Source organism: Cotesia glomerata, linkage group LG4, assembly GCF_020080835.1.
Source record: "Cotesia glomerata isolate CgM1 linkage group LG4, MPM_Cglom_v2.3, whole genome shotgun sequence".
Taxonomy (NCBI): Eukaryota; Metazoa; Arthropoda; class Insecta; order Hymenoptera; family Braconidae; genus Cotesia; species Cotesia glomerata.
The window spans coordinates 23,071,618-23,097,078 of NC_058161.1; the positions used below are offsets into that span (position 1 = coordinate 23,071,618).

The 25,461-nt window shown below is 30.8% G+C and overlaps 1 protein-coding gene across 1 annotated transcript; it reads right to left on the reverse strand.

Moving 5' to 3' along the window:
- Window positions 1-3,407: 3,407 nt before the first annotated feature.
- On the reverse strand, window positions 3,408-25,078 carry LOC123263216 (SUN domain-containing protein 2-like). Its single transcript, XM_044725803.1, has 4 exons — window positions 24,957-25,078; window positions 22,872-23,319; window positions 14,481-14,915; window positions 3,408-3,875 (listed from the first exon to the last, which is right to left on the reverse strand). The coding sequence occupies exons 3-4, from the start codon at window positions 14,841-14,843 to the stop codon at window positions 3,423-3,425; spliced, it is 816 nt and encodes a 271-aa protein (XP_044581738.1). The 5' UTR covers window positions 14,844-14,915; window positions 22,872-23,319; window positions 24,957-25,078; the 3' UTR covers window positions 3,408-3,422.
- Between the last annotated feature and the right edge of the window lie 383 nt (window positions 25,079-25,461).

The following is a 25,461-nucleotide window of genomic DNA, read 5'->3' on the forward strand; positions in this document are numbered from 1 at the left end:
ATTTCAAACAGTAATATTCGCTATCTAAATGTCTAAAATGTTTAAGTATAATAATTAAGAATTTAGACTTTGATATTTATCATTTCGTACCTAAAAAATGATCTTATGATACGTAAAAAGTATAAAATAAAGTTAGTAAATTTCTAATACAAGCAACGTCGCTAAAAATGAAACTATCATTGACCTGCTTGGACTGGTAAAATGTATATTTTAAAAGTAGAATTTTTACTATTTCAAATGTTAAATTCTCCCAGAGTGAGACCCCCTTCTCCTCATAATATGGACTATATCGCGTGCTAAATGCCAAAAGGGCGTATTACAGCAGTTAGATAGGGTTCCATGCCAAAAGAGGGTATAAAAAAATTTTTTTTTGCCATTCTTTTTAGAATCGCCCGAAACGTAAAGATCTGCAGAAAAAGAATTTTTAACTTACTAACGCCAAAAGGGCGTATCTTAATATATACGCCCTTTTGGCTTTAGGAAATTATCGGTCTAAAGCCAAAAGGGCGTATAAAAAAAATCAGAAATTTTCATAATTTCGAACAACAGTCTTCAAAATCGTCCGGAAAAAGTTTGTGAAAAAAAAAATTTGAAAAAGTCAACATTTTCGATAGTAGTAAATTTAAAAATTTTCATCACTTTGGACAGCCCAATGATTAAAAAAGCATATGAATTAAAAGTTTTTTCGCGTACTAAAATTTTCATATTTTTTATAAATTTCCTTTTTTTTCGTCGCGTAAAATTGTAGTTAAAATCTATAATACGCAGTAAAAAATTTTTCGTCATTGTGTAAAGTGTAAAAATGTTTGTGTAGAATTTAACAGTTTAAAATGTTGATTCAACACAATCGCGTCATCAACACAAATTTTTGTGTTAAATTTGACGAAAAATTTTTTACTGTGTATGTATATATAAAATGAAACACCTTATTATAAGTAAGAAATTATTAACTAATCGTTAGAAAGTTTTTTGAGCTGAGTATAGCTGAATATAGATCTGATGAAAACCCAAATAATCCCAATTTTAGAAAATTTTCAATTTTCTTAGCGAGAAGTTAAAAATTATACGCCTTTTTGGTTTTATATCACTAAATTTTCAGTGTTCTAAAGCCAAAAGGGCGTATAACTCAAAACATACACCCTTTTGGCTTTGGAAAATTTTTTTTTTAATTTTAAGCTTAGAACATATTTACAAAACGATTAGCACCAAGAAAAAATTATACGCCCTTTTGGTTTTGCAAAACTAAAAGGGCGTATAACTTTTATACACCCTTTTGGCATTTGACACGCGATATATTGAAATGGAAATTTTTACTGCTTGAAACTGTAATTTTTTAAGATGAAAGAGTCGTTATTTATTATAGTGACAGCTACTAATCACTTATTTTCGATATTAAATTATAAATTGTGGCTTTTATACACGTTCTAATGGTAGTTACGGACAATGTCTCGGATAGCTTAACTGGTAGAGCCTTTAGCGCGTAGCCAAACGATCCGGGCTTGAGTCCCGGTCTGGGCAGTCCGATTCCCCAGTTCCCAAAATTTGTCTTTAATGACAAATTTAGCTATAAATTTTACACTTTCTACATTAAGTTCTGTAATATTTATATTTTTGCCACCCCGATGTTCACTGTACTGTTTGAAACTATCAAAATTAACCCGAATCCGAGTGAATTTTACAGTCTACTTTTTTCCGTGTAGAGACAATTTTAGTTAAAAAAATCACTTGATTTTTGTAAGGCGAGAGTAGAGCACCGCTCGCTTATGAGGCGTCCAATAATTTATAATCATCAGGGCCTGGAAGTTGGGGTAAAACAATTAAAAATAAAAAAAGAGCGAAATTCACACGACAATGCCTAGCAATAAAACAATAGCGAGCAAATTCACACGCATAATTCATGTCATAGCCTAGAAATTAAATGTCAAAACAAAATAAGTTTGGCAGCAAAAACACGTGTGTTTATGTTGAAGAACTCTGAAATTAGCTGTAAAATGAAATATAAATAAATTTATTACTTGGTGCGTTTGCAGACAAAAAGTAAGACAAAAAATAATACAAAAAATAAGACAAAAAAATAAGACATGAAATAAGACAAAAGTAAGACAACAAGTAAGACAAAGAATAAAACAGAAAATAAGACAAAAATCTGAAATCGGTTGACCGCGCAGGCCAACCCTAGAATTTCCCGCTAAGTTTGATTTCAAGCGCCTTAGAATGAGTTTTTTGGTTAATATTTGAGCATTTTAAGCTTAAAGCACCGTTTTTCATATATTGAGCTCTTTGAGCTATAAATATTATAATATAAATTTATACTATAAATATTTTGTGTTATACATACATTTTTTGTGCTTGAAAAACTGCTTCGAATGCATTTTCGAAAATTAAAATAGAACAACGCATTCAAAAGTTTTAGTTGTTTAAAAATTCACAAAATTATTTTTCGGTATTTTTAAAAAATATCTGAGATTCCTCAGCCAATCAATATGAACCTATAGATTTTCTTTTTGTGCTTTAAAAACTGCGTCGAATACTTTTTAAAAAATGAAAATCGAACGACGCATTCAAAAGTTATAGTTTAATAAATATATTTTGAGCTCAAAGAGCTCAATATATGAAAAACGGTGCTTTAAGCTTAAAAAGCTCAAATATTAACCAAAAAACTCATTCTAAGGCGCTTGAAATCCAAACTTAGCGGGAAATTCTAGGGTTGGCCTGCGCGGTCAACCGATTTCCAGATTTTTTGTCTTATTTTCTGTTTTATTCTTTGTCTTACTTGTTGTCTTACTTTTTGTCTTATTTCATGTCTTATTTTTTGTCTTACTTTTTGTCTTATTTTTTGTATTATTTTTTTGTCTTACTTTTTGTCTGCAAACGCACCAAGTAATAAATTTATTTTTTTGCCCTCCGGGCGGAAAGTGGCAACTTTCGTCCCGCTGCGCTAAACAAAGTTGCCGCTTTCCGCCTTCGTCGAGCAAAAAAATAGTATACACTCCACGGGAAGTAAATAAGAAAGCCTCAGATCACATGTTTGTCAACCTCGGCTTCGCCTCGGCCGACAATTACATGTGATCCGAGACATTTCTTACTTTACTTCCCTAGGTGTGTAATATACTATATATTTCATTTTACAGCTAATTTCAGAGTTCTTCAACATAAACACACGTGTTTTTGCTGCCAAACTTATTTTGTTTTGACATTTAATTTCTAAGCTATGACATGAATTGATGACTATGACATTATGCGTGTGAATTTGCTCGCTATTGTTTTATTGCTAGGCATTGTCGTGTGAATTTCGCTCTTTTTTAATTTTTAATTGTTTTGCCCCAACTTCCAGGCCCTGATAATCATTTTATCTAAACTGGTAAATATTTGGAGCCTTTACTTTATCATACTTCAAGAAAATGCAAAAACAAAAGCTAAAATTAATCTAATATACTCACAATGGACATTTTAGTTTTCCTCTTCTTATCGTTCTTTTTATTTTTATTATTGTAATTTTTTTTATTCAAATTATTAATGGTGGCACTGTAGGTTTTATCCTTCTTGAGATTATTATTATTTTTATTAATATTATAATTGTTATTATTATAATTATTATTATTGTTATTATTATTAATAATATTATTATTATTATGATTATAATTATTATTTTTCTTTGGGGTGGCAGGCTGTAAGGCTGGAAAAGCTGCGTAATATCTCAACGCTTTATCTCGAGGTGTTAAGGTCTCAAATTTACTATTGTTGACACTTTCTAGATTTTTTCTTTTACTTTCTTCCGTTTCAGTGTCACTAGTATCATTTGTAGACCCACTGCTACCTTCGAGATTCCGCAATTTAGCACACAATTCATCAACCAATGGTTCAACTCCACATTTCTGAAAAAATAAATTTTTTTTTATTTATTTTTAAGAATTTCTTCTAAAAATATACAAAAAGCTTTATAACGCTTATTTATTTCTTAAAAAAAAAATAAATTGTACGGTAAATACACCAATAAATAGACAAATATTGTTTCTAAAAGAAATTACATTAAATTTAAGAACAAAAATGTAGTCATCATTTTTTTAAATAACTACACATAGTTCAGAGAGCGAAAAATGAGTTCTTGAATTTTTGTATTAAAAATAATAGTTGAAAAAAATTTTTTTAATTTGACGTCTCGAATTTTAGCTTAGAGAGCGCCACCACCAATAAGCATGTCACAGCTAGCTGTTTAACATTATTTGTAATTACACTGTTAAAAATATTTGTAAAATTACAATCATTCTGCAAAACAAAGGTTGGGTAAAAGTACAAATCGATGTTTACCACTTAACTGCGAAATTATAAAACAATTCTAGTAATTTTTCAAAAAATGTCAGGAAACAGTGGGATTTGTTGTAATTTTACGATCTTCACGTAAAAATCCTACTTGTATTGTAATTTTATGGAATTGTTTTTTTTATTTTATTTTATTTACAAGTCGCTTTTTGACATCGAGGTCATCAGCGACTACAACCTTTCTTTTAAATTAAGTGGAATATTGATACATTTTTTAAAAACTTGATTACTTTTTTACATTTATTATAGTCTGTTAGCATTCCTGGGAGATCATCCGTTAGGCCCGCACGTTCTCTGTCTTGCTGGTAGTCGCTGCAGTCAATCAGGAGGTGTTTCACTGATATTGGGGAGTTACAGCGTTGGCATAGATTCTGGGGTTTCTTAGAGATGAGGTATGAATGGGTGAGATTTGTATGGCCGATGCGGATTCGTGTTAGTACAGTCTGTTCCCATCTATCTAATGTTGGGGACCACTTCAGAAATATTATTTCTGACATCGTGGAGCTTGCTGGGTCTTTGGAGCCACATGGTATTCCATTGGTTTTAATTGCCTTGGAGATTATTTTATTGGCCTCAGTAAGTGTGACGGGTGAGTCCGGTGGGCATTCTTCCCGCAGTTGCGGCTTTTGCGGCCTGATCAGCTTCCTCATTTCCTGGGATTCCCGTATGGGCGGGTATCCAAACAAGGCTGACCTGTAGTTTAAGTGTCCTGAGGTGGTCTAGTATTTGATGGATACTTTGGATGATAGGATTCTGGGTGAAGATATTTTGGATAGCCCTTAGACAGGACATCGAATCCGTAAAGATGGTGCTGTTTGTGTTGTCCTGTCGATTTTGGATTATCTCAAGGGTATGGAGAATCGCCTTGGCCTCACACGTGAAGATAGAGTTGTAGTCATGTGATCGCTGGGTAACTATAGGGTTAGAGTTCGAGATTACCGCATAGCCTGTTTTTCCGTTGCAGACTGAGCCGTCAGTATAATACTCAATGCATGGTGAATAAATGTCGCGCATTTCACAGAAGAGTGTTCTGAAGATTTCATTGGTTGAAGTTGGTCGATCATGGTCGCTGAGGTCAAGATTCATTGGGATCTGTAAGGATTCCCACGGAGGGAAGTATCCAAGTGATCGTTTATAAACAGTCGGTAGGTGGAGTCCAAGCTCGGCGGTGTAGCGAGCTATCCTTAACCTAAGTGATTCAGGAGCATTGTAATTGAGGTCGTCGTTAGGCGGTACGTTTTTGTAAATGCAATGGTATGCTGGGTTATTCGGGGTTGTGGCTATCGATACCGCGTACTTAATACAAAGTTCTTTCCTTCGGACAGCCAGGGGGAGTTCACCAGCTTCCGCGAGAAGGCTAGCGGCTGGACTCGTTCTGAATGCTCCGAGGCATATTCGACATGCGGAGTTCACGATAGGTTGGAGAGTGTCCAAAAGTGATTTGCTCGCTGAATCGTAGATTATGGCTCCATAGTCCAGCTTAGACCTGATTAAACAGCGGTAAACTCTTAATAATAATTCCGTACTACCTCCCCATTGCTTGTTGGCTAGAACCTTTAAAATACGCATTCGGTTTTGACATTCGTTCTTTAGGGTTTTAATGTGTTTTTCCCATGTGAGATTTTTATCAATCGTGAGCCCAAGGATTTTAGTTGAGTCCTTTTCCTGGAGTGGTTGGTTGTTGATGAATAGACCGAGATTCTTATTTTTAGTTCCTTTCTGACTGCCGATTATCATATAATCCGATTTTGCTGCTGAGAATTTGAAGCCACAGCTGTCTGCCCAGTCTTGTAAATCGTTCAATGTCTTTTGGACAATATGAAAAGTAAATTCAACATTTTTACCCCAGCACGTAATTGACTGGTCGTCTACGAAGAGGTGTCCTTGGAGAGGAGACTTAACAATGTGGAGAGCATGGTTGATTGTTATAATAAAAAGAATGACACTGAGCACGGCTCCCTGAGGTAATCCGTTAATAGATACTAGCTTGGAGAGGACTCCTTTGATCCGTACTCTCATGCATCGATTGCTCAGAAAGTTGGTGACAAAGGCAATGAGATTGCCGGAGAAATTAAAGGATATCATTATCTCAATGACTTTTGGGATCCAGGTTGTTTCGTAGGCTTTTTCTATATCTAAGGAAACCATGAGGAGGTGGGCATGGTCGGCAAGCGCATCGCACATATTCGCTTCAATATTGACTAAGTAGTCGGTGGTAGATCTGAAATTTCGGGATCCAAATTGGTGAGGTGCAAGTAGTTCCGCTTTTTCCAATCGCCATCTCAGTCGGTGACATACCATCTTCTCCCATACTTTACATAGGTTGCATGTCAGTGATATTGGCCTATAGTTTGAAGTTTTGGTGCGTTCTTTATTCGGCTTTAGGATCGGAATGACTGTTGCTTCTCTCCACTGATCAGGGAAGGTCTGTGAGTGCCACAAATGGTTATAGATTGCCAGCAGATATTCGAGATATGGGTGGGGAAGGTTCTTGATTAGCGCGTTAGGGATACCGTCAGGTCCTGGACTAGAATTACGACACTTGGAGATGGCTTGTAGTAGTTCGTCAAAAGTAAAGGAATTGTTAATAGGGTCGGAATTTTGCATTGCTTCTTCACGCAGGTTAGGAGGGTCAGTTGCAATACTAGACGTTTCCCGGTGACGATTATGGCCTTTTGAATTTGCAGCGAATGCTTCCGCAAAAATGTCCAGCAGTTTCTTCTTGTGCTTTGTTAATTATATTCCCCTGTAGAATCGGTAATGGTTGGGGTATGTAGGGGAGCGCGTTTTCCAGATATGGACCCGATTTTACTCCATACAACTGCTGGTGGGGTTTTTTCGTTAATCGACGAAGTAAAAATTATTCCAGCAGTCTTTTTTACTCTTTTTAACAGTCCTTCGGGCGACAGCTCTGGTTCTCTTGAAGGCTATCATGTTCTCTTCGTTGGGATTTTTTTTATATTTGCGGAAGGCTTTTTTGGAGTCTTTAATTGCTGATTTACAGTCCGTGTTCCACCATGGAATCGATTTCCGTTTTCTTGACCCAGATGATTTAGGGATTGATTCAGTGGCTGCGGCTGTAATTATATTGGTGAAAGAGTCGACAATCTCATTTGCTGTCATATTAGAGAAGGTCGAGGTGTTGGGAAGGAGCTGTTTCTGATCTTGGAGGATACTCAGATATTTCTTCCAGTTGGCGTTTTTAACAACCCATTTCTGTGGATAGCATGGTGATTCGTCGTGTGCTTCCGGGAAGTTGATGGCAATCGGATAGTGGTCACTGCTGGAATCGTCTTCGGCGACAGTCCATTCAAGGTCATATGCGATAGTAGATGACGCGAAGGTGAGGTCAATGGAGCTATGTTGGCCTGATTTAGTATCGAAATGGGTACTTGAACCGTTATTTAGGATGATTGCCTGATCTAGTTCATCATACCAGCTTTCTATGATTCTGCCGCGTCGATCGGTACTATTGGACCCCCATAGAGGATTATGGGCATTAAAATCGCCACATAGGATGTATGGAGTAGGAAGTTGGCTTATAATATCTGAAAAGTTCATTCTTGCATAGTGGTCTGCTATTCGGGAGGTAGATACTGCATATAGTGACAGGGTGAGCTGATAGAACTCTTTGCAGCTACAGCTTCTAGGGGGGTATCTAGTTGAAGCTTTTCGATATTCCACTTATCCTTGATAAACACTGCCACGCCTCCGCTGGCTCGTATTCCGTTACTTCGATTTTTGTATACCGCTTCGTATCCTCGGATTGACGCACAGAAATCGTTTTGAAGGTGGTCTCCTGGAGGCAGATGCAATCATGGTCTGTTTCTCTCAACAGTACTTCTAAAACTCTTTTGGCGAAAAAACCGTTTATATTCCATTGCAGGGCGCGCATTACTACACAGGTTCACTTTTGCGTGGGGTTGAGTACTCGGGTTTACGAGTATTGGAGCTTATTTGGATATGGGGCTAAGTTAGAGGGCTTCTGGGTGTTTGGCCGAAGCTGGATCGAAAGCTGATTCATCAAATTCCATTAAACTGCTATTGGAGGCGATTGAGCTTTGGGAAGAAGTCTCATCGAGGACATTTCCCTCAATTCTGTTTATTGTTCGAGTAAGGTGCTTTTGTTTGCGGTTATTAAGAAGGTTATATAATTTTCTGAGCATCACAGCCGTGTCAGCAGCCTGGAAATTATGTTTTTGTAAGTACGGTCTCAATTTCTTTGGTTCCGGGTATATCTTCAAGGAAACTTACTAGTTGCGGAAACGCGCACGGGTAGTCAGTAGGTGAGCTTTTAAATGCCTGCTCAATTTTGGGAGGGAGGATTAGTGGTTTGGGATCGGATTTAGGTTTTTTTGTCAACCTTGTTTGGTCCTTATTGGATGGTGTTGAGAATAATTGATGTTGAGTTGGTAGTGAAGCTGGAGAGGATCCATTGGATCTTGGTCGTTTAGAGATCGAGGTTGTCAAATCACCCCCTGTTCGTGAGGTGGTATTTCGATTATCTTCGTTGTTATTCGGAATTTTAAGTGGCAGCGGGGGAAAGGTAGGTTTTGAAGCGACGCTGGTTTTGGGGGGAGTGATGATGTCCGAGTTATCCTTCGTATTGGTGTCAGCACTCGGTTGAGAGTTTGTACTTGACGAGGCAAGCTTTTGCTAGATGCCCTTCCTCTTTGCAGTTGAAACATAGCATTGTATCTAACGTTGGGTAAACATAGTATGATGTGTCCTCAAAATCAATTTTAATAGTGCGGGAATATTGTTTTACCTCTTCAGGCTTAATGAATACTTGTCGTCTGAAGCTTAAAATGTGTTGATACCCTGGAATGTTTAAGCCCGCACGGAGTGTTGATATGTTCGAAATCGGATTAACTTTAAATTCTTTAAGCTTTGCTAAGGATGATGTCATTAGAAATTATAGGTGGGACATTAGGAGAGAATTAGTCTTTTGTTGCGGGAAATAAGTGGACGCACTACAATATTGGTGTCTCTCAGTTTTACAGTTTTAAATTTGTCGATGAGGGCATCAGCTACTTCTTTTGATGACATATAAATACAGACTCGGTTGTTGGCGATTCTTGAAAGATGCCGGATGTTTTCCGGACCAACTTTGTTTCCCACTGCAATTGCATATTCGTGTAATTGGACACCGTCAATTGTGTCCAAAAATAATGGCTTGATCTTTAGAAGGGACGTTCTCGGTCAGTAAGGCATTGGTGTAGTTTCGTTGCGAGTTCATTGTGATGGACAAAATCTCTTGGAACAGAGATTCACCGCGCAATAATTACACTCGTAGGAAATGGACAAACTATACTCAGAGTATTGAAACTTTTAACACACTAATGATTGGTCGTGTATACTTGTATACAAATCACCGCACAACTTACACGTAGAACGGAGCACTCAAAACACGTCTGCTCGGTACGCACGTTGGCGAACGACTGTTTACGGAATTGTTCGTCAAATTTCATTAAAAACTTTTGAGATTTACAAACATTGTTTGTAATTTGGTTTACTAGAAATTTTTGTAAAATCACAAAAACGAAGTTTTAATAGAAATACAATGGAGTCATTGAAAATTTAATAATTTTCTTTGTGATATTCAAAATTCAATTGTTAAATTAAATCAAAAATAAATATTACACTGTTAAAAATATTTGTAAAGTTACAATTATTTTACAAAACAAATGTTGGGTAAAATTACAAATCGATATTTACTACTGCGAAGTTATGAAACAATTTTGGTAATTTTTCAAAAGATGTCAGGAAACTTAGTAGGAAGTATTGTAATTTTACGATTTTCATGTAAAAATCCTAATTGTATTGTAATTTTACGAAACTGTTTGTCGAATTTCAATACAAATCTTTGAAATTTACAAACATTGTTTGTAGTTTGGTTTGCTAGAAATTTTTGTAAAATCACAAAACAAAGTTGTAATCGAAATTACAATGGAGTCTTAAAAAATTTAGTAACTTTCTTTGTAATATTCAAATGTTAATTGTGAAATTAAATCGTGAATTTTAATTTCACCCACAATTATTATTGTTTATAATGTGTGTGGTAATTTTACAAAACCTTTGCTAAATTACTATGAAAATGCCTTATATTTGCAAACATTGTTTGTAATTTCATTTACCATATTCTTTTTGTTATAGCAATTTTGTATAGTATAAGAAGGGCCGTTTTTTCTCAATTTTATGCATAATTAAATAGTTCCCCATAATTCAAAAAATAAAAATAAAAAATAAAAGTTTCCATTGATTATTTATGGTCAACTTTAATGTTCGTAAACATCTACAATATATTCAGTAGACAATCAATTATTTGAGATACTTATTTTTTCTTAGGTGAGAATAATCACCTTCGAAATCTTCAGTGTTTAATTTTCACTTTTAATTTAACAGCCGAGACCAGTGATTGCAGTTTCAATCGGCTTAGCGAAACGAATGGAAATTTTGGAAAAACGTTTTTAGAGATAATAGATAATTTAATAAACTATTTCACCACAAAGCGTTTTTTTCAAAAATTTCATTCGTTTCGTGATACCAATCGAAACTGCAATTGCTGTGCTGTTGGGAGTGCGACAGAGATAGTTCCGTTGAACTCCGTGAGAGCAAAACGAGAAAAAGATGGTCTCGCTTGTTAAATCATAATTATTGAATATATTTCTCTATCACTATACAGTATAACTTTTGAGATATGTTTTATATAAAACTAATGGGAAAAATTAGTTTTTAATACTCTAAGTTGGAATTTTTTTATAAGTCATTTTCTTATGTTTTTGAAAATATTAAAAAAAATTTTTTAATTATAAAGCCGAAGTTCAATACGATTATAAATTTGAACCATAATAGCGTCTACTTGTTGATGTAGACTGATGTATCAAAAAACAACATGTCCTTCATATTTATTTTTACTAATTTTCAGTCTATAGTTGTTTATTTGTAATAACTTATTACTAATAAGAAATTCGAGGCATCGTATATCTTTTATAAATTTTAATATTACTTTCGAATGATCATTTCGGAATCGATATATTTGAACGAGTGTATATTAGACTCTAATTTTAATAATATTTAATGATTATAAATAATGTAAAAGTTAGTTATTTTCCATCAATAAACAGTATCAAATAACACAAATGATGTAAAAATAAGTCGTAATGCTCCATTACCCCGTAGGATTAGCTTATAAGAATGATGAGATATTGAACCACCGATCGGTCGTACGGCGTAGGGGGTTAGGTATCGGTCTGGCAAGTGCGAGGCTCGCGTTCGATTCTTAGTTAGGGTAAATGCGTTTTTCACTTTATATTTAACGAATAGCAAATTAAAGTCTGTATGAAATGCCAAATTTCGGAAAATATAATTAGCGCTTCATAAAAATAAAATCACAACAAATATCAAATCAAATTATTCTTTTTTACTATTTCAACTATCAACTACCTATATATATATGAATATATATTGAATATTTTTTCTCGGAGTACTAAACTTACAAAACATTTTTAATAGAATTTGTTTTGTAAAATTACAATCCCGTATTGTAATATTGTTAAACAAATTGCCGATAGATGTTTAGTAAATTACAAAAATTGTTTCGTAATTTTCCTAAATTGAGTTGGAATAAAAAGTGGAGTAAATTTACAAAACTGTGTATTATAATTACTATATTGTGGTGCGTAAAAACTTCCAACACATTTTTAGTAAAAATACTACAGAAATTTTTAACAGTGTAAATCTAATCTTTTTATTATTTTAACTAACAACTACTTATATATATATATATATATATATATATATATATATATATATATATATATATATATATATATATATATATATATATATATGAATACATAGATAAATATTTTTTAATAGAATAGAAATATTTTTTTTAATAAGAATTTGTTTTGTAAAATTACAATATCTGTATTTTAATATTATTAAACAAATTGCCGATAGATGTTTAATAAATTACAGAAACTGTTTCGTAATTTTCTTAAATTGAGTTGGAATAAATAGTGGAGTAAATTTACAAAACTAAGTATTATAATTGCTATATTGTGGTGCGTAAAACTTCCAACACATTTTTAGTAAAAATACTACAGAAATTTTTAACAGTGTAAATCTAATCTTTTTTATTATTTTAACTAACAACTACTTATATATATATATATATATATATATATATATATATATATGATCATATATATATATATATATATATATATATGAATACATAGATAAATATTTTTTTAATAGAAATAGAAATATTTTTTTAATAGAATAGAAATATTTTTTTTTAATAGAATTTGTTTTGTAAAATTACAATATCTGTATTTTAATATTATTAAACAAATTGCCGATAGATGTTTAATAAATTACAGAAACTAGTTCGTAATTTTCTTAAATTGACTTGGAATAAATAGTGGAGTAAATTTACAAAACTAAGTATTATAATTACTATATCGTGGTTCGTAATTACTTCCAACACATTTTTAGTAAAAATACTATAGAAATTTTTAACAGTGATATTATTTAAAATAATGAAAAAAGTAAGGTATGTGCATTTGATTATACTCACATTTTACGAAAAAACCTATAAATATGGTTTTTTAATAATAAAATAGAAAGAAAATAAGCAAATTGACTGCTTATCTATTGGTAATACATTTATAAATTCTATTCAATAGATGAACATTGTGTTTACATGGTGAATCTTCTTACTTTTTCAATTCTATTTGTTAAATTAAAAAGACAAAAGATCAAATGAAGGTACAGAAAAATAAAAAAATTAGAAAAATGAAGAAAATAAAAAGAGAAATTAAAAGACAAGGAAGAAAAAGCTGAACGTAAGAAAAAAACTGCAAAAAGAAAATTTAAAAGCAACATAAAATATTTTGAACGTTGTGTTTTACAAATTTATATAGATTATTAATTAATAATCTATTTATATTAATATATATTTAGCGTTATCTTGTATAAGAGAGTACGACGTGTTAAAGGATAGTAAAATTAATTTCCGATATATTTTGAAAATTACTATCAAGCTTTAGTTTTTAGAAAAAAAAAAAAATTAAACAATTCATTACTTCTGATATAAGCAATAAGTTAAAAATATTATTTGTAAGGAGTGTTCATTTAATGGTATTAGCTGTCCATCTACCGGAGATTTTGTCCATCTACTGGAGTTTTGGTCTTTTTCTTCAATTTTTCTTTTCTGTTAATTACTACGAAATTTTACCAAGTTTTGCTTATTTTTTTCTAGTTAATTACATATTATTGCATAAATATAATTTGTTTTATTACAAATTATTTACATTTTATTATATTGTTTTGCTTAAAGAACATGGAAGTTTGCTTAACCGTCCATCTATTGGGGCGTTTACCTTATAGTTGATTTTTAAAAGAAAAAAAAATTAAGAAATTTCTTACATAGAAAAAAAAGGTTAACCTGAGCCAAGAAAATATTTTTCGTCCTAATTATTTTCTTGAGCAAAAAAAAAATTTTTTTTTTACACAATAAATTTCACTTATTCCAAATAAATTATTTCTCTTGCTTTAAGAAATACGTATCTTGATCCAAGAAAATTTATTTAAGTCAAGAAAATCTTGTTGTTTTGAAAAAATTCAGCCTCTTGCTCCAAAAAATTTAGTTCTTGATAGAAGTAAATTTTCATTAATATTTTTATTGATTAATATGTCAAATGAGAAGATCAAATAATATTGAATCATTTTTTTTTTCATTCAATATGTATAATTGCACGGTAAAATAATATAAAATGGGTATCAAATATTCAAGAGAAAAATTTTCTCAAGGTGAGAAAATTTTTTTTTCAGCTAAAGTAGGTGGCGCTGCTTCCCTAAAGTATCTGAAAATCTTGATCAAATATAAAAATTTATTGTATCAAGTATTTATGATAATATTCACAAATATAGGTATACAAATACATGGAGTGATCATATACTGGTACATGATCATCTATTGGGGCTTTTACTTTATAGAATATTTTATGTGTCTATTTTTCTCGTCATACGCGTGGTCTAAAAAATCTAGTAATGTGAGACTATATAAAATTTTTCTCACAATAAATTTTTTGTTAAAAAAAATTTTTTTAGATTTGGAATAAAATAATTTTAGATAAAAACAAAATTACCTGATCAGCAGCATTTGTGAGACATTGAACAACAGCACGTCGCTGATCACGATCACCAGATATCCGGGCTCTAGGTCTGACACGATGGTGATGCCGACGTCCTCCAGCACCAGCACCTCCGCCACCGGCAGGACGATTAACCACGGCAAAGTCAATGTCTTCGTCGAGAGGACTCAGGGCCGAGTCGGGGGGGCGACGTAAAAGGCTAAGTACAAAACGCGAGTACGCAACCGGGTCTATACCCAATGCATCCAAGCGTGATTCAAGCCAATGTCGCAACTCCTCCTCGGCCCGTGTGCCAAATACGCCGCCACCACTTGGTGACGTCGTGAGCCCGACTAAACGTAGGCCCGGATTCCTCATTCCCTAAGCAGCGATCTACACCATGAACCTTTTAATTTTGCTAACTCCACTGCCTCCGGGGTGATCATCTCTCTGGAAATAATTATTTTTATTTTTCAAAATTTAACAATTATTATTAATGCTCAAATATTGAAGATACAAAAAAATCATTTCAGATCTTTTTTATAGAAAATTTAATTTTCTACGAAAAAATCCTCATCAATTTTGCTCTATCTATTTTCCCTGTTTTCAAAATTAAAAAATAAAGTTATAAAACTTATCCATAGTTTTCAAAAGTTTTAAGCTACGATTGTGGCTGAAATATTGAAGATATCTCGAGATACGCTGCTTTTTGTCGTAACAGAGCTAAAAAGGTTTTTTTTGTGTCACTTAATGATAGGGTATCATAAAATTTTACTATTTCAAAAAAAACGTTTACATTCACCGAAAAAAAAATTAACTCGAATCAAGAGAAAAATTCTTAAACGAAGAAAATAATTTTTAAGAGTTTCATTGACGAAAAATTCTTGAATCAAGTAAAATTTACTTAAACCAACGAAAAATTTTTAGTTTAAGAATTTTTACTCAAAGAAGATAAAATTCTTCAAAAATTATTTACTTGATTCAAGTAAATTTTTTTTCTGTGTTGGAAATTAAAAAAAAATGAAAATAGAGGAAATTTTTTTTATGCCCTCGGAGATACGACATTTTTCAGGCCTTACACAAAAATTAAAAATTGTTACAACAAAACGCTGTAAATCGTTAATTTTTTATAATCGGCTTGTCCTATGGCGAGCCGAAGAATTGCGGAAAGTCCCGAACTACAGTTATAACATTTAATTCTTCGAGTTACAGCGTTTTGTCATAATAATTCCATTTATTTATCAAAATGAGCATTAGTTTGTTACGATAAGAAAACTTATCTCGAGGAGTTACAACGTTTTATCATAGCAGAAATGAATTTTTCTGTTAAAAATTGTACTCAAATTCTGTTAAAACTTTATACGCTATTTTCTCGAAACTAAAAGTTTCGAGATATATTTTGTCATAAAAGGCCAGTCAGGTCTTTTTTTATAGAGAATTAAATCCTCTACCAAAAATTCCCTATTAATTTTACCGTATCTTTAATCCTTAAGCAAGAATTTTAAAAATAAAAATAAAAATTTTTATTTTTAAATTGAATGTTACTATTACAGAGGCTGGCAATAGCCTAGTCGGCTCGGTGCCCGCTTTTCGAAAGAGTGGGATCCGGGTTCGATCCCGGCACGCACCACTATTTTTTTCAGTGATTATAATTAAAATATGTGCGTTACGTTGCCAACCTCTAAAAAATGGCAGAGAGATACACGGAAAGAAATACATTGCGGATATCACTATGTTACTATGGGTGTGAACACTATACTGTATGGTTTAGAAGATTTTGATTCGATATAAAAATCGTCAGCATAGATGATTTGGCTATGGTGGGAATAGTAACATCAACCATATCAAAGCAAATTTTTTTTAAGGGAGTGGAGAAAGAACGGATAGGGGAAAGGGGGGGACCTACTCAGGTGGGAATTTTTCCGTAATTGAAAAAATAATCAGACAGCCCAGACTGGGGAATCGAACCCAGATCTCTCGGTTTACGCGCCAAGGGCTCTACCAGTTAAGCTATCCGAGACAAGTACTGACTACTTTATAGTTATAGCTGATACGCCAATGTCACTATGGGCGTCAGACCCATAGTGACTGGCGACATTTACGATGCTCCTGGCAGAACAGTCTATCCGTTATTGTTATATCTCTTATGCTGATATTAGAGTAAGGTAAAAGCCCCAATATATGATCATGTACCAGTATATGATCACTCCATGTATTTGTATACCTATATTTGTGAATATAGATATACAAATACATGGAGTGATCATATACTGGTACGTGATCATCTATTGGGGCTTTTACCTTAGTAACAAAATTAGTTTAATTAATTGAATGGGTTATGCACTGATAGAAGGATTTATTAACTGTTAATAATTTAATTTATTTGAAGACAATTATTTAATTTATTAAATTTTAATAAATATTTTTTAACATTAAATAAATATCTATTTGGGTGGAAAGTACATTTGTTAATAGTTAATAAGTATTTATTAATAGTTAAGAAATATTTATTAACAATTAGTAAATATTTTGTAGAGTGAATTTGTTTCGCTTGCAATTTGCAATGTTATATGATATAAAGAAAAGATGGTTTACAAATAAAAATCATCTTTATAAATTATTTGCATTAATTATATTACATTATAATAACATTTATTATAAAAATAGCACATTTTATCATAGCTCATAATTATCTTTTTATATTTTTAAATATTAAAAACGTTAATTTATTTAGTGAATTTAATTATTATCATGTATTCCAGCTGTAGGATTATAATAAAAGTGTCAAAAGGAAATTGCTATTTTTACTTTTTATTTTAAATAAATATTCGTTAACAGTTAACAAATGTTCATTAACCATTAATAAATATTTTTAACAGTTAATAAATTGTACTAAACAAATTACTTATTAACTGTTAATAAATATTTGTTACCTGTTAAAAATCATTTATTAACAGTTAATAAAGCTTATTAAATATAAACAAATCCTTCTATCAGTGTGTTCGATGAAAAAGTATTTAAAAAATTTTGTATTAAACTAGTTTAATGTTACAATTAATTTCAAAGTAGTTTTACTAATTTATGAATTTTATGTCGGTACAGTAGTTGTACCCATGAAATACTGGCCGTAATTCGATAGAATTATTGATTGTCGCGCTAAGTAATATCGCGGGAAAAACTAGTAGCATTGCGACATCTGCGATGCACTACACGGAAAGAAAATTGAAGTTGAAGGAGTTTTTACTATTTTTACTATTGTAATTTTTACTAAATAAAATAGTAACAGTGGACTATACTTCTCATTTAGTAATTTTTACGATCTACTATTGTAAATTTTATCCAACAAATAAGACTAGCAAGAGTCGTAAAAAGTCGAACACTATAGAGCAAATTAAACAATATGTGTTTGTGAACTTTACAATTCAACTATTGTAAAAATTTATAGTTGGTTTTTTTTAAAGAAATATTAAGGAGGGAGAGAGATAGAAGGTTGGACTAATTGGTACCTGTACAGTAATCGAAAAAGAAAGCGACATTTTCGTGCTATCTGGGAATCGAACCCAGAACTCTGTGTTGGTAGCCAGAGACTGTCCCTCTACGCTATCCGAGATGAACTAAGAAGCATATCCTTTAACATTTACATAAACTCGAAGTCTAGCGCTGTGCACGGCCATCACTCAAACTAATTGAGAAACATTCCAATTCAACTATTGTAAAATTTGCTATAGTTCTATTGAAAAGATACAGAGGCAGCACTGGAAATTTTCATCTCTTACTTTTTACAATAGTAATATCGTATTTTATCATGAATAAATAGTATTTTTTCTTCTAAAATATTTGACAATTAATAGTAATAAAAGTATAGTCCAGCTTTACAATAGTTGTATCGTAAATTTTCCCAGAAATTTTTTCCCGTGTATGGGGCTGGCGGCAATGCTGTCACGTCAAGCCTCCTATGCGCCCGTGTAATAGACGCAAAGATTTTGGTACCATACAGTATAGTAGATAATCCTATATGCATAGGGCTTATAGCAATGCAATACAACGACATAGGGATATCCGCAATGTATTTCTTTCCGTGTAGCCGGGCGGCACACGTCTGACTTGGGTTATCACCTATTTAAGCAACAACTTGAATGGGTGACCACTCTAGTCGGCGTTGGTTAGCGCGAGGGGTCTCTGCACACTAGGAGAGGGGCCTAATGCTCCAGTGGTCGATAAAGAAGAGTTTCTTATCAATCACTGTAGACTTAGCCCAGCTCCGACTGTACTATCATGGGTTTTCTCTGTGGTTTTTCCCATGTTAGGTGAGGTTCAGGGCAAATGCGGTACAGAAAGCACAAGTCGGTTCACAGCCGCAATATAAAGCAGAGGAAGTGTTGGATGGGACTTGCTGAGGTCCAATATAGAAGAAGAGCAAGGAAAGCGTAAATGCTAGGAGAAAGAGGGGAGATCAGCCTTGTAAAAACCGAGAAAGGTGTACAAGTAAAAAGTACAAGAAAAAATTCTCTCTCTGTTACTATTACAGAGGAGATTATATTAAATGATTTTTTTAAATATTCTATTTTGTGCAAAGCTAATATAATTGTAAATAATTAAAAAAAAAATTAATTAAACATAAGTTTCTTAATAATATACACAAACATAAACTATTCATGTGTAATGAATTTAATTATATAATTTTTTTAATGTATTTAAACTTGATTTACCAATTATGATAACTTTATAAATTTGTAAAGATATGTTAAGTAATATTATAATTCTTTCATATTTGTATTAAGCAAACTTTATTATAGATCTAAAGTCTCTAAATTTATGAAATTTAAGCTAGTGCTCAAATTTATGAGGTTTCAGGATTGTAAGGTGAGAATATTTAGTTATTGTTTTTCTGTAAGAATAGCTTCTCCACCCGACTTGAATTCGTAAAGCTAAATACCTCCCCAATTTTTGAAAATTATTGATCTCAATAGCGGGGAGTAAGTACAAGAAAAATATTTTTATAAAAATGTTAGTCTTGTTTCAAAATTTTGTGCTCGTGCCGCTAAAACTTACAAAACTATCATCTTTCTGAACCTTCTTTGAGAAAAAAGTTTTTCTCAAAATTTCAAGTGGATACGGTTTTTAGCTGCAACTTAACATTTTGAACGGACAAACAACTAATTGAAACATTACCCAATAACCAAAATAACAGTACAAAAGTTACTGTCCAATGATTGGTGTCAATTGGAAGTCAAGTTGGCTACAAATCCAGAATTTTCAAATATTGCTGTTAGATTGACGCCAATCTTCTAACGCAGTTTGGTGCCAGTGTAAAGGCGCAGATTTCAGGCAAGCTGACTACAAAAGTTGGAAAGCCAAAATCTGCTGTCAGTTGGCATCCAAGTAGCCATCAAGGGGTCTGTCCAGCCGAGCTAAGTTCTGAGTAAACTTAGTAAGAATTAGTAATGTAAAGTACCCAGTATCTGAACACTCATAAAAATGGGACCAGTACTTGAACAGACTTATCGAATTGTTGTAATAAAAAATCCATATATTTATTATAAGTAATTGATTTCTGTAAGTTTTTTCAATTATAAAACAATTATATTTTTGTTAACTTAAAAGTTAACATGTCTAGAATCACCGATAGATGCTATTTTTTTCATGAAAAAGGTACTAAGCCGTAAATCGAACAATCAATAAAAAAAAAAATGATATATCATCATTTCAAGTAAATAGTATATTACACACCTAGGGAAGTAAAGTAAGAAATGTCTCAGATCACATGTAATTGTTGTCCGAGGCGAAGCCGAGGTCAACAAACATGTGATCTGAGGCTTTCTTATTTACTTCCCGTGGAGTGTATACTATTTTTTTGTCCGACGAAGGCGGAAAGCGGCAACTTTGTTTAGTGCAGCGGGACGAAAGTTGCCACTTTCCGCCCGGAGGGCAAAAAAAAAAATTGTACCACCCAATGAAATAGTCTTTTCTAAATAATATATATTTTTGCAGACATAAGCTATAATTTTTATATTAAATTTTAGCGTCTAACTATATCTCCAAATTTTCAAAGCCGTATCCAGAACTTGAACAAACTGGAGCCGTATAATTTTAACAGCACCCTAATATCTAATAGGTTTATAAACTAGTGATCAGCATTGTGATTTGTATTAATTACTGCAAATTAAATAATTTTTACAGCTAAAAATAAGTGTAGTTAAAAATTATTGAACATTTTGAATTGAGTTTTTAGTAGATTTTATAAAAATCTAACTATTGCAGCCGTCCTCATGGCGCAACTTTTGAAAAATTTAGCCATTTTCTGACTTAGTTTGTCGAGTGGAGTCAGAAAATATATATATTTATACGATATAACGCGGCTTGTCAGCACGATAGCGTTTTCAATTTATGACCGATTCTTCTCAAACTCAGCATGCTTTATCTATCGATCAAGACCAAGGTTAAGTTCGAAGATGAGCTTAATCGGGCGAGTAATTTGGAAATGACAGGATTTTGAAATTTTGAAAATCGTAAAATTGATGTTTTACTACTTCAACTTGGTATAATTACTGAACTAGACAAAAATATTGAAATTCGGTAAAATGCATCGTAAAGCTCTTTTAATAAGCTTTAATTTTCACTACTTAGAAGGGGTAGTAGCCTCAATATTACTCCTTTTAGAGTTCGTTTAATGAAACAGTTTTACTGTTGCAGCCGTTTTAGAATTATTGTCTACATCATAGGTTAATCATGATGTAAATTCAATAATTACGATATTGATCAGTCTTTTGTGTAATGTTTTCGGGTAGGTTGTCAGTAAATATGTCACAAATTAGTTCTAACCATTGTTTTCTTCAACTAAAATTTTATCCGGTTGCAAAATTCTGATTAACTTGAAAACTGTTGTTTCTCAGCAGTTACTTAAAATTTGGACATTTATAATTCAAATCTTATAATCTGTGCAATTCTTTGGTAAATATTTGAGAAACTTTTTCTTCACAAGATAATTTTTTTTTCCAAAATTTATTGTAAATAGTTTTAAATTTATTATTGAATTTTGTTTTTAATTCATGAATTAACTTATACATTATCAGTGTTATTATATTATTTTATTAAAAATCAATTTTTTTTATTTGAAAAATCTACTTCCATTTCGGCTGCCGAATGGCCTTTTTTTTTTTATTTATAATTGAAAATTTGCTTTGTCATTCATAAAATTATGTAATTAAAAAATTAAATACAGATATTTCTCATTTTTAAATGAATACATTAAATATTGATATTATTTAATAATGTTATAATTCTTTTGATATTTCAATAAAACGTTGAAAAATTTTGCTTACCCCTTTCATAGTCTATCTTAAAAACGTCAAAATATAAATAATCAATTATCTGGGCTATTTTGTACTTCAATTAATTCAAAATTGTTTATATTTTCATGAAAATCACTAATTTAAACTAATAATTACATCTTTATATATCAAAAGTAGGGTCAAATACGTTTTACTTTGAAACCTGTTTAACTACTAGGTACTTTACCTTAGTTAAAGCATTTTTTACTACACTTATTCTTACTAAGTTTACTCAGGACTTAGTTCGGCCAAAGAGACCCAATGTTTGGCATTCTGGCTTAGCCTGACATGCCCATTTTTCATTGATAAGACAAAAAATTCTAAAGCTTCTGTCAATCTGCATGCAGTTTGCAAGCAAATTAAGCGCAAATGTTGCGTTCCAACTTTTACAGTAAGTCTGCCATCAATCTGCTCCTCAAATTTACACCAAACGGCTTTAACATATAAATAGATGTCAATTTGCTACAAAGTCGTTAATGAGGCAAATAGCCAATATTAAACTTGAAATTTTATACAAGTTACCATCAACTGGCTATCTGGGCAGTTAACATAAATTTTTTGAAATGTTCAAAAATTTATATAAACCTTCAGGAAATTATTAATTAGTTGTTTAAAAAATCCAATTTTAAATGAACAATAATTAAACTATAACTAAAATCATTTTATTTAAATTTAAGTATTTAAAATTATTTATTTTTAAGCTTTAAAATTTATGACTCGACATCAAATTTAAACAAATATTGAATTATAATATTTCGAATAATATTATCAGTAATTACGATAACTTTTATTCAATATTATTTCTCTTGTAATATACAATTGAAATATTTAAAATCTTTCATATAACAGGTTTTGCATAATTCGAGATTTTTCAAGCGTTTTAATTACATGTGCCGTTTGTAATAATTAATACTTAAATATCACCTAGAAAACAGATATTAGCGTCAAAATTAATAATTTTAAATACATGTTACATGTGAAACCAATCTGAGGAACTAAAATAAAAAATAATTAGTAAGAATTAATAATTAATAATTAAAAAATAAATATAATAATATATTAAAAAATAACTTACCAATAAATTTTTTTAATTAAATTTATTGTCCGTCCTCAAAAGTGACTTAGGTCACCACCACCACGAAATTACTTCAAACTCTTTTAATAAATATGTTACTAATAAAATTAATCACTCATAAAACCACATTTTTTAATCTGTAACGATGAATCCGTTGAATTTTGTTCCTTTAATTTGAAGATTTTAGATTCGAGATTGAAGATTATCGGTAAATCCTGTTGGTTGTTCTTGCTCTTGTATTTATTTATTTATTTTTTTTTTTTATATTTATTCTTTTATTTAAACGAGTTCTTAGATGTTGACTTTTTTTTAAGATTTCTATTGTTTGTTTTTTTATTTATTAAGTTACAGTAGTTCCGGTTGTCGTACCTGGGTGGAGGTTCCGCTGTCGTTGATGGGATGGCATGTCTTTATGAAGGAAAAATTAAATCTCCTTCCCATTTTGACACTAAAAAAAAAATATTTTTTGATTTTAATAATTATTTTACAGATTTAATAAAAATCAAAATTTTCATATATTTAATTTTTTTATTGTTTATTATTTTAAAAATTTTTCTATCATTTCTTAAGAAAAAAAATTTTTTTTATTGCAATAAAAATTTTTATAAAAAATTATTTGACAAATTTTGAGAGTAAAAATTTATTGTTATTTTTTTATTTCTTCTTAAAATTCAAATAAAAATTTAAAGCCGAAAAGAAAAATTTTTGTCAATTTTTTATGAAAATTAATTTAGCATATATTTAATAAATTTTATAAGAAATTTTAAAAAATAAAAAATGTAATTTTTTAAGAATAATTTTTTGGAACAAATTTTTTTTTTAAATACAATTAAAAAATTGTTTAGTGACTGCTAATGACTAATTTAAAATTTTATTGTTCAATTATTAAAAAATGGAGTAAATTTTTATGTAGCAAATGATTTTTAATCCAACTTCGGTAAAATTAGATTAAAAAAAAAAATTGACTATAAAAAGAAATTTTTTTAATCAATATTTTAATGTAAGATAAAAATTTAGCGACCACAAAATTTGTTTTTTAACATAATAAAAATAATTAGAAGAAATAAATTAAAACTTTCAAAATTTGTTAAATTTTTATGGATTAAATTCTAAATTTCATGATGAAAATTAATTTATCAGATATTTTATAATTTTTAAAATTTTTTTAACAAATAAATTATGTTGAAAAAAATGAAAAAAAAAAAAATGGCACATAGAAAATTAAAAAAATAAAAAATGCAATTTTTTAGAAATAATTTTTTGGAGCAAATTTATTTATTAAAAAAAAAATAAAAAATGGTCACGCGACTGCTAACTTTAAATTAATGTCATAATTTCATAAAAAATGAATTAGAAAAATTAAAAATTTTTTTTTTCTCTTTTAAATTTATAATTATTAATTTTCAATAAAATTATTACATAAGACTAATTAAAAAAAATTTTCTAATTTTCTAATTTTTAAACAGTAAAAAATGATTTTTGGAAAAACAAAATTTGACCTAAATAGCAAATATCAATAAAAAATGGCACATAAAAAGTAATGGAATGTATAGTGAAATAATCCCGCGCAAAGGTTAAAAGGACATTTAAAAGAGTAAAATGATAATAAAAGGAAGAAATAAAAAATAAAAACATCAATAGTAAAGTTAAAGAGCTTGAGAAGAAAATGAAAACTAGTAGAGTAGAAGTAGAGAAATAATGGACATAAATGATGCAATCTCTATGACTAATGGAATATTATATTTAAATATTTAAATAAATAAATTGTTGGTGACAATTATCCAGATTCATAAAAAGAAGAAAAATTTAGAATTATTTTTAGTCACCCAATGACGAAGAGAGAGGAGCAATAACCCATGGATTTGTTGTGATAGCTGACGAAAATATTTAAAATAATTGGAAATAACCTTGTCGTAGACTACGCGTTTGGTACGTGAGTCATAACGACGGACTATGTGCGATTTCACCAAATGACGTTGCTAAATATTTCTAGTGTGTCAATGTTTTTCTGTCAATTATTTAGTTAATAATGTTTGTGGGTTGTTTTTTAATGTAATTATCGAGAAATAAGGGATTATTAATTACCTGCATATCCTGAGAGATGATTTTTTCACCCCGGCCTTCTAAACACCCCACTTGGTGAAAAACATGGCGGCCACTAGCAATGGCTACCACTCCCTTCTTTTCTCTCTTTCGTTTCTTCAGTAACGTACAACCTTGTTTCGTCGCCATGTTGTGAGTAGATTTTATTTCTTATACATTTTATTATAAAAATTTATTCAGCAGATATTTGATCATTTTTTTATTTTTTAACAAATAAATTATGACAAAAAAAATGACAGAAATTTTTAAAAATTAAAAATGCTATTTTTTTAATAATTTTTGCGAGTTGGAAAATTAAAAATTGTCAAGTGACAGCTAGATTTTATTTTATTTTTTAATCAATTTTTTTTGTATAAATTAATTATCAGTTGTAAAAAGTGATTTTTATTTAAATTCCGTAAATGTCTTGAAAAATTAAAATTTTTTCATCAGGGGCGTAAAAAGATTTTTTTTTTTAAAAGAAAATTTTATAATTTTTTTTTTTGAA

Excerpts from the sequence above, each read along its gene's own strand:
- LOC123263216 (XM_044725803.1), bottom strand. The coding sequence starts at position 14,843 with ATGAGGAATCCGGGCCTACGTTTAGTCGGGCTCACGACGTCACCAAGT. Across the intron at positions 3,876-14,480 it reads TCACAAATGCTGCTGATCAG|AAATGTGGAGTTGAACCATT; the intron begins GTAATTTTGTTT and ends TTATTTTTTCAG.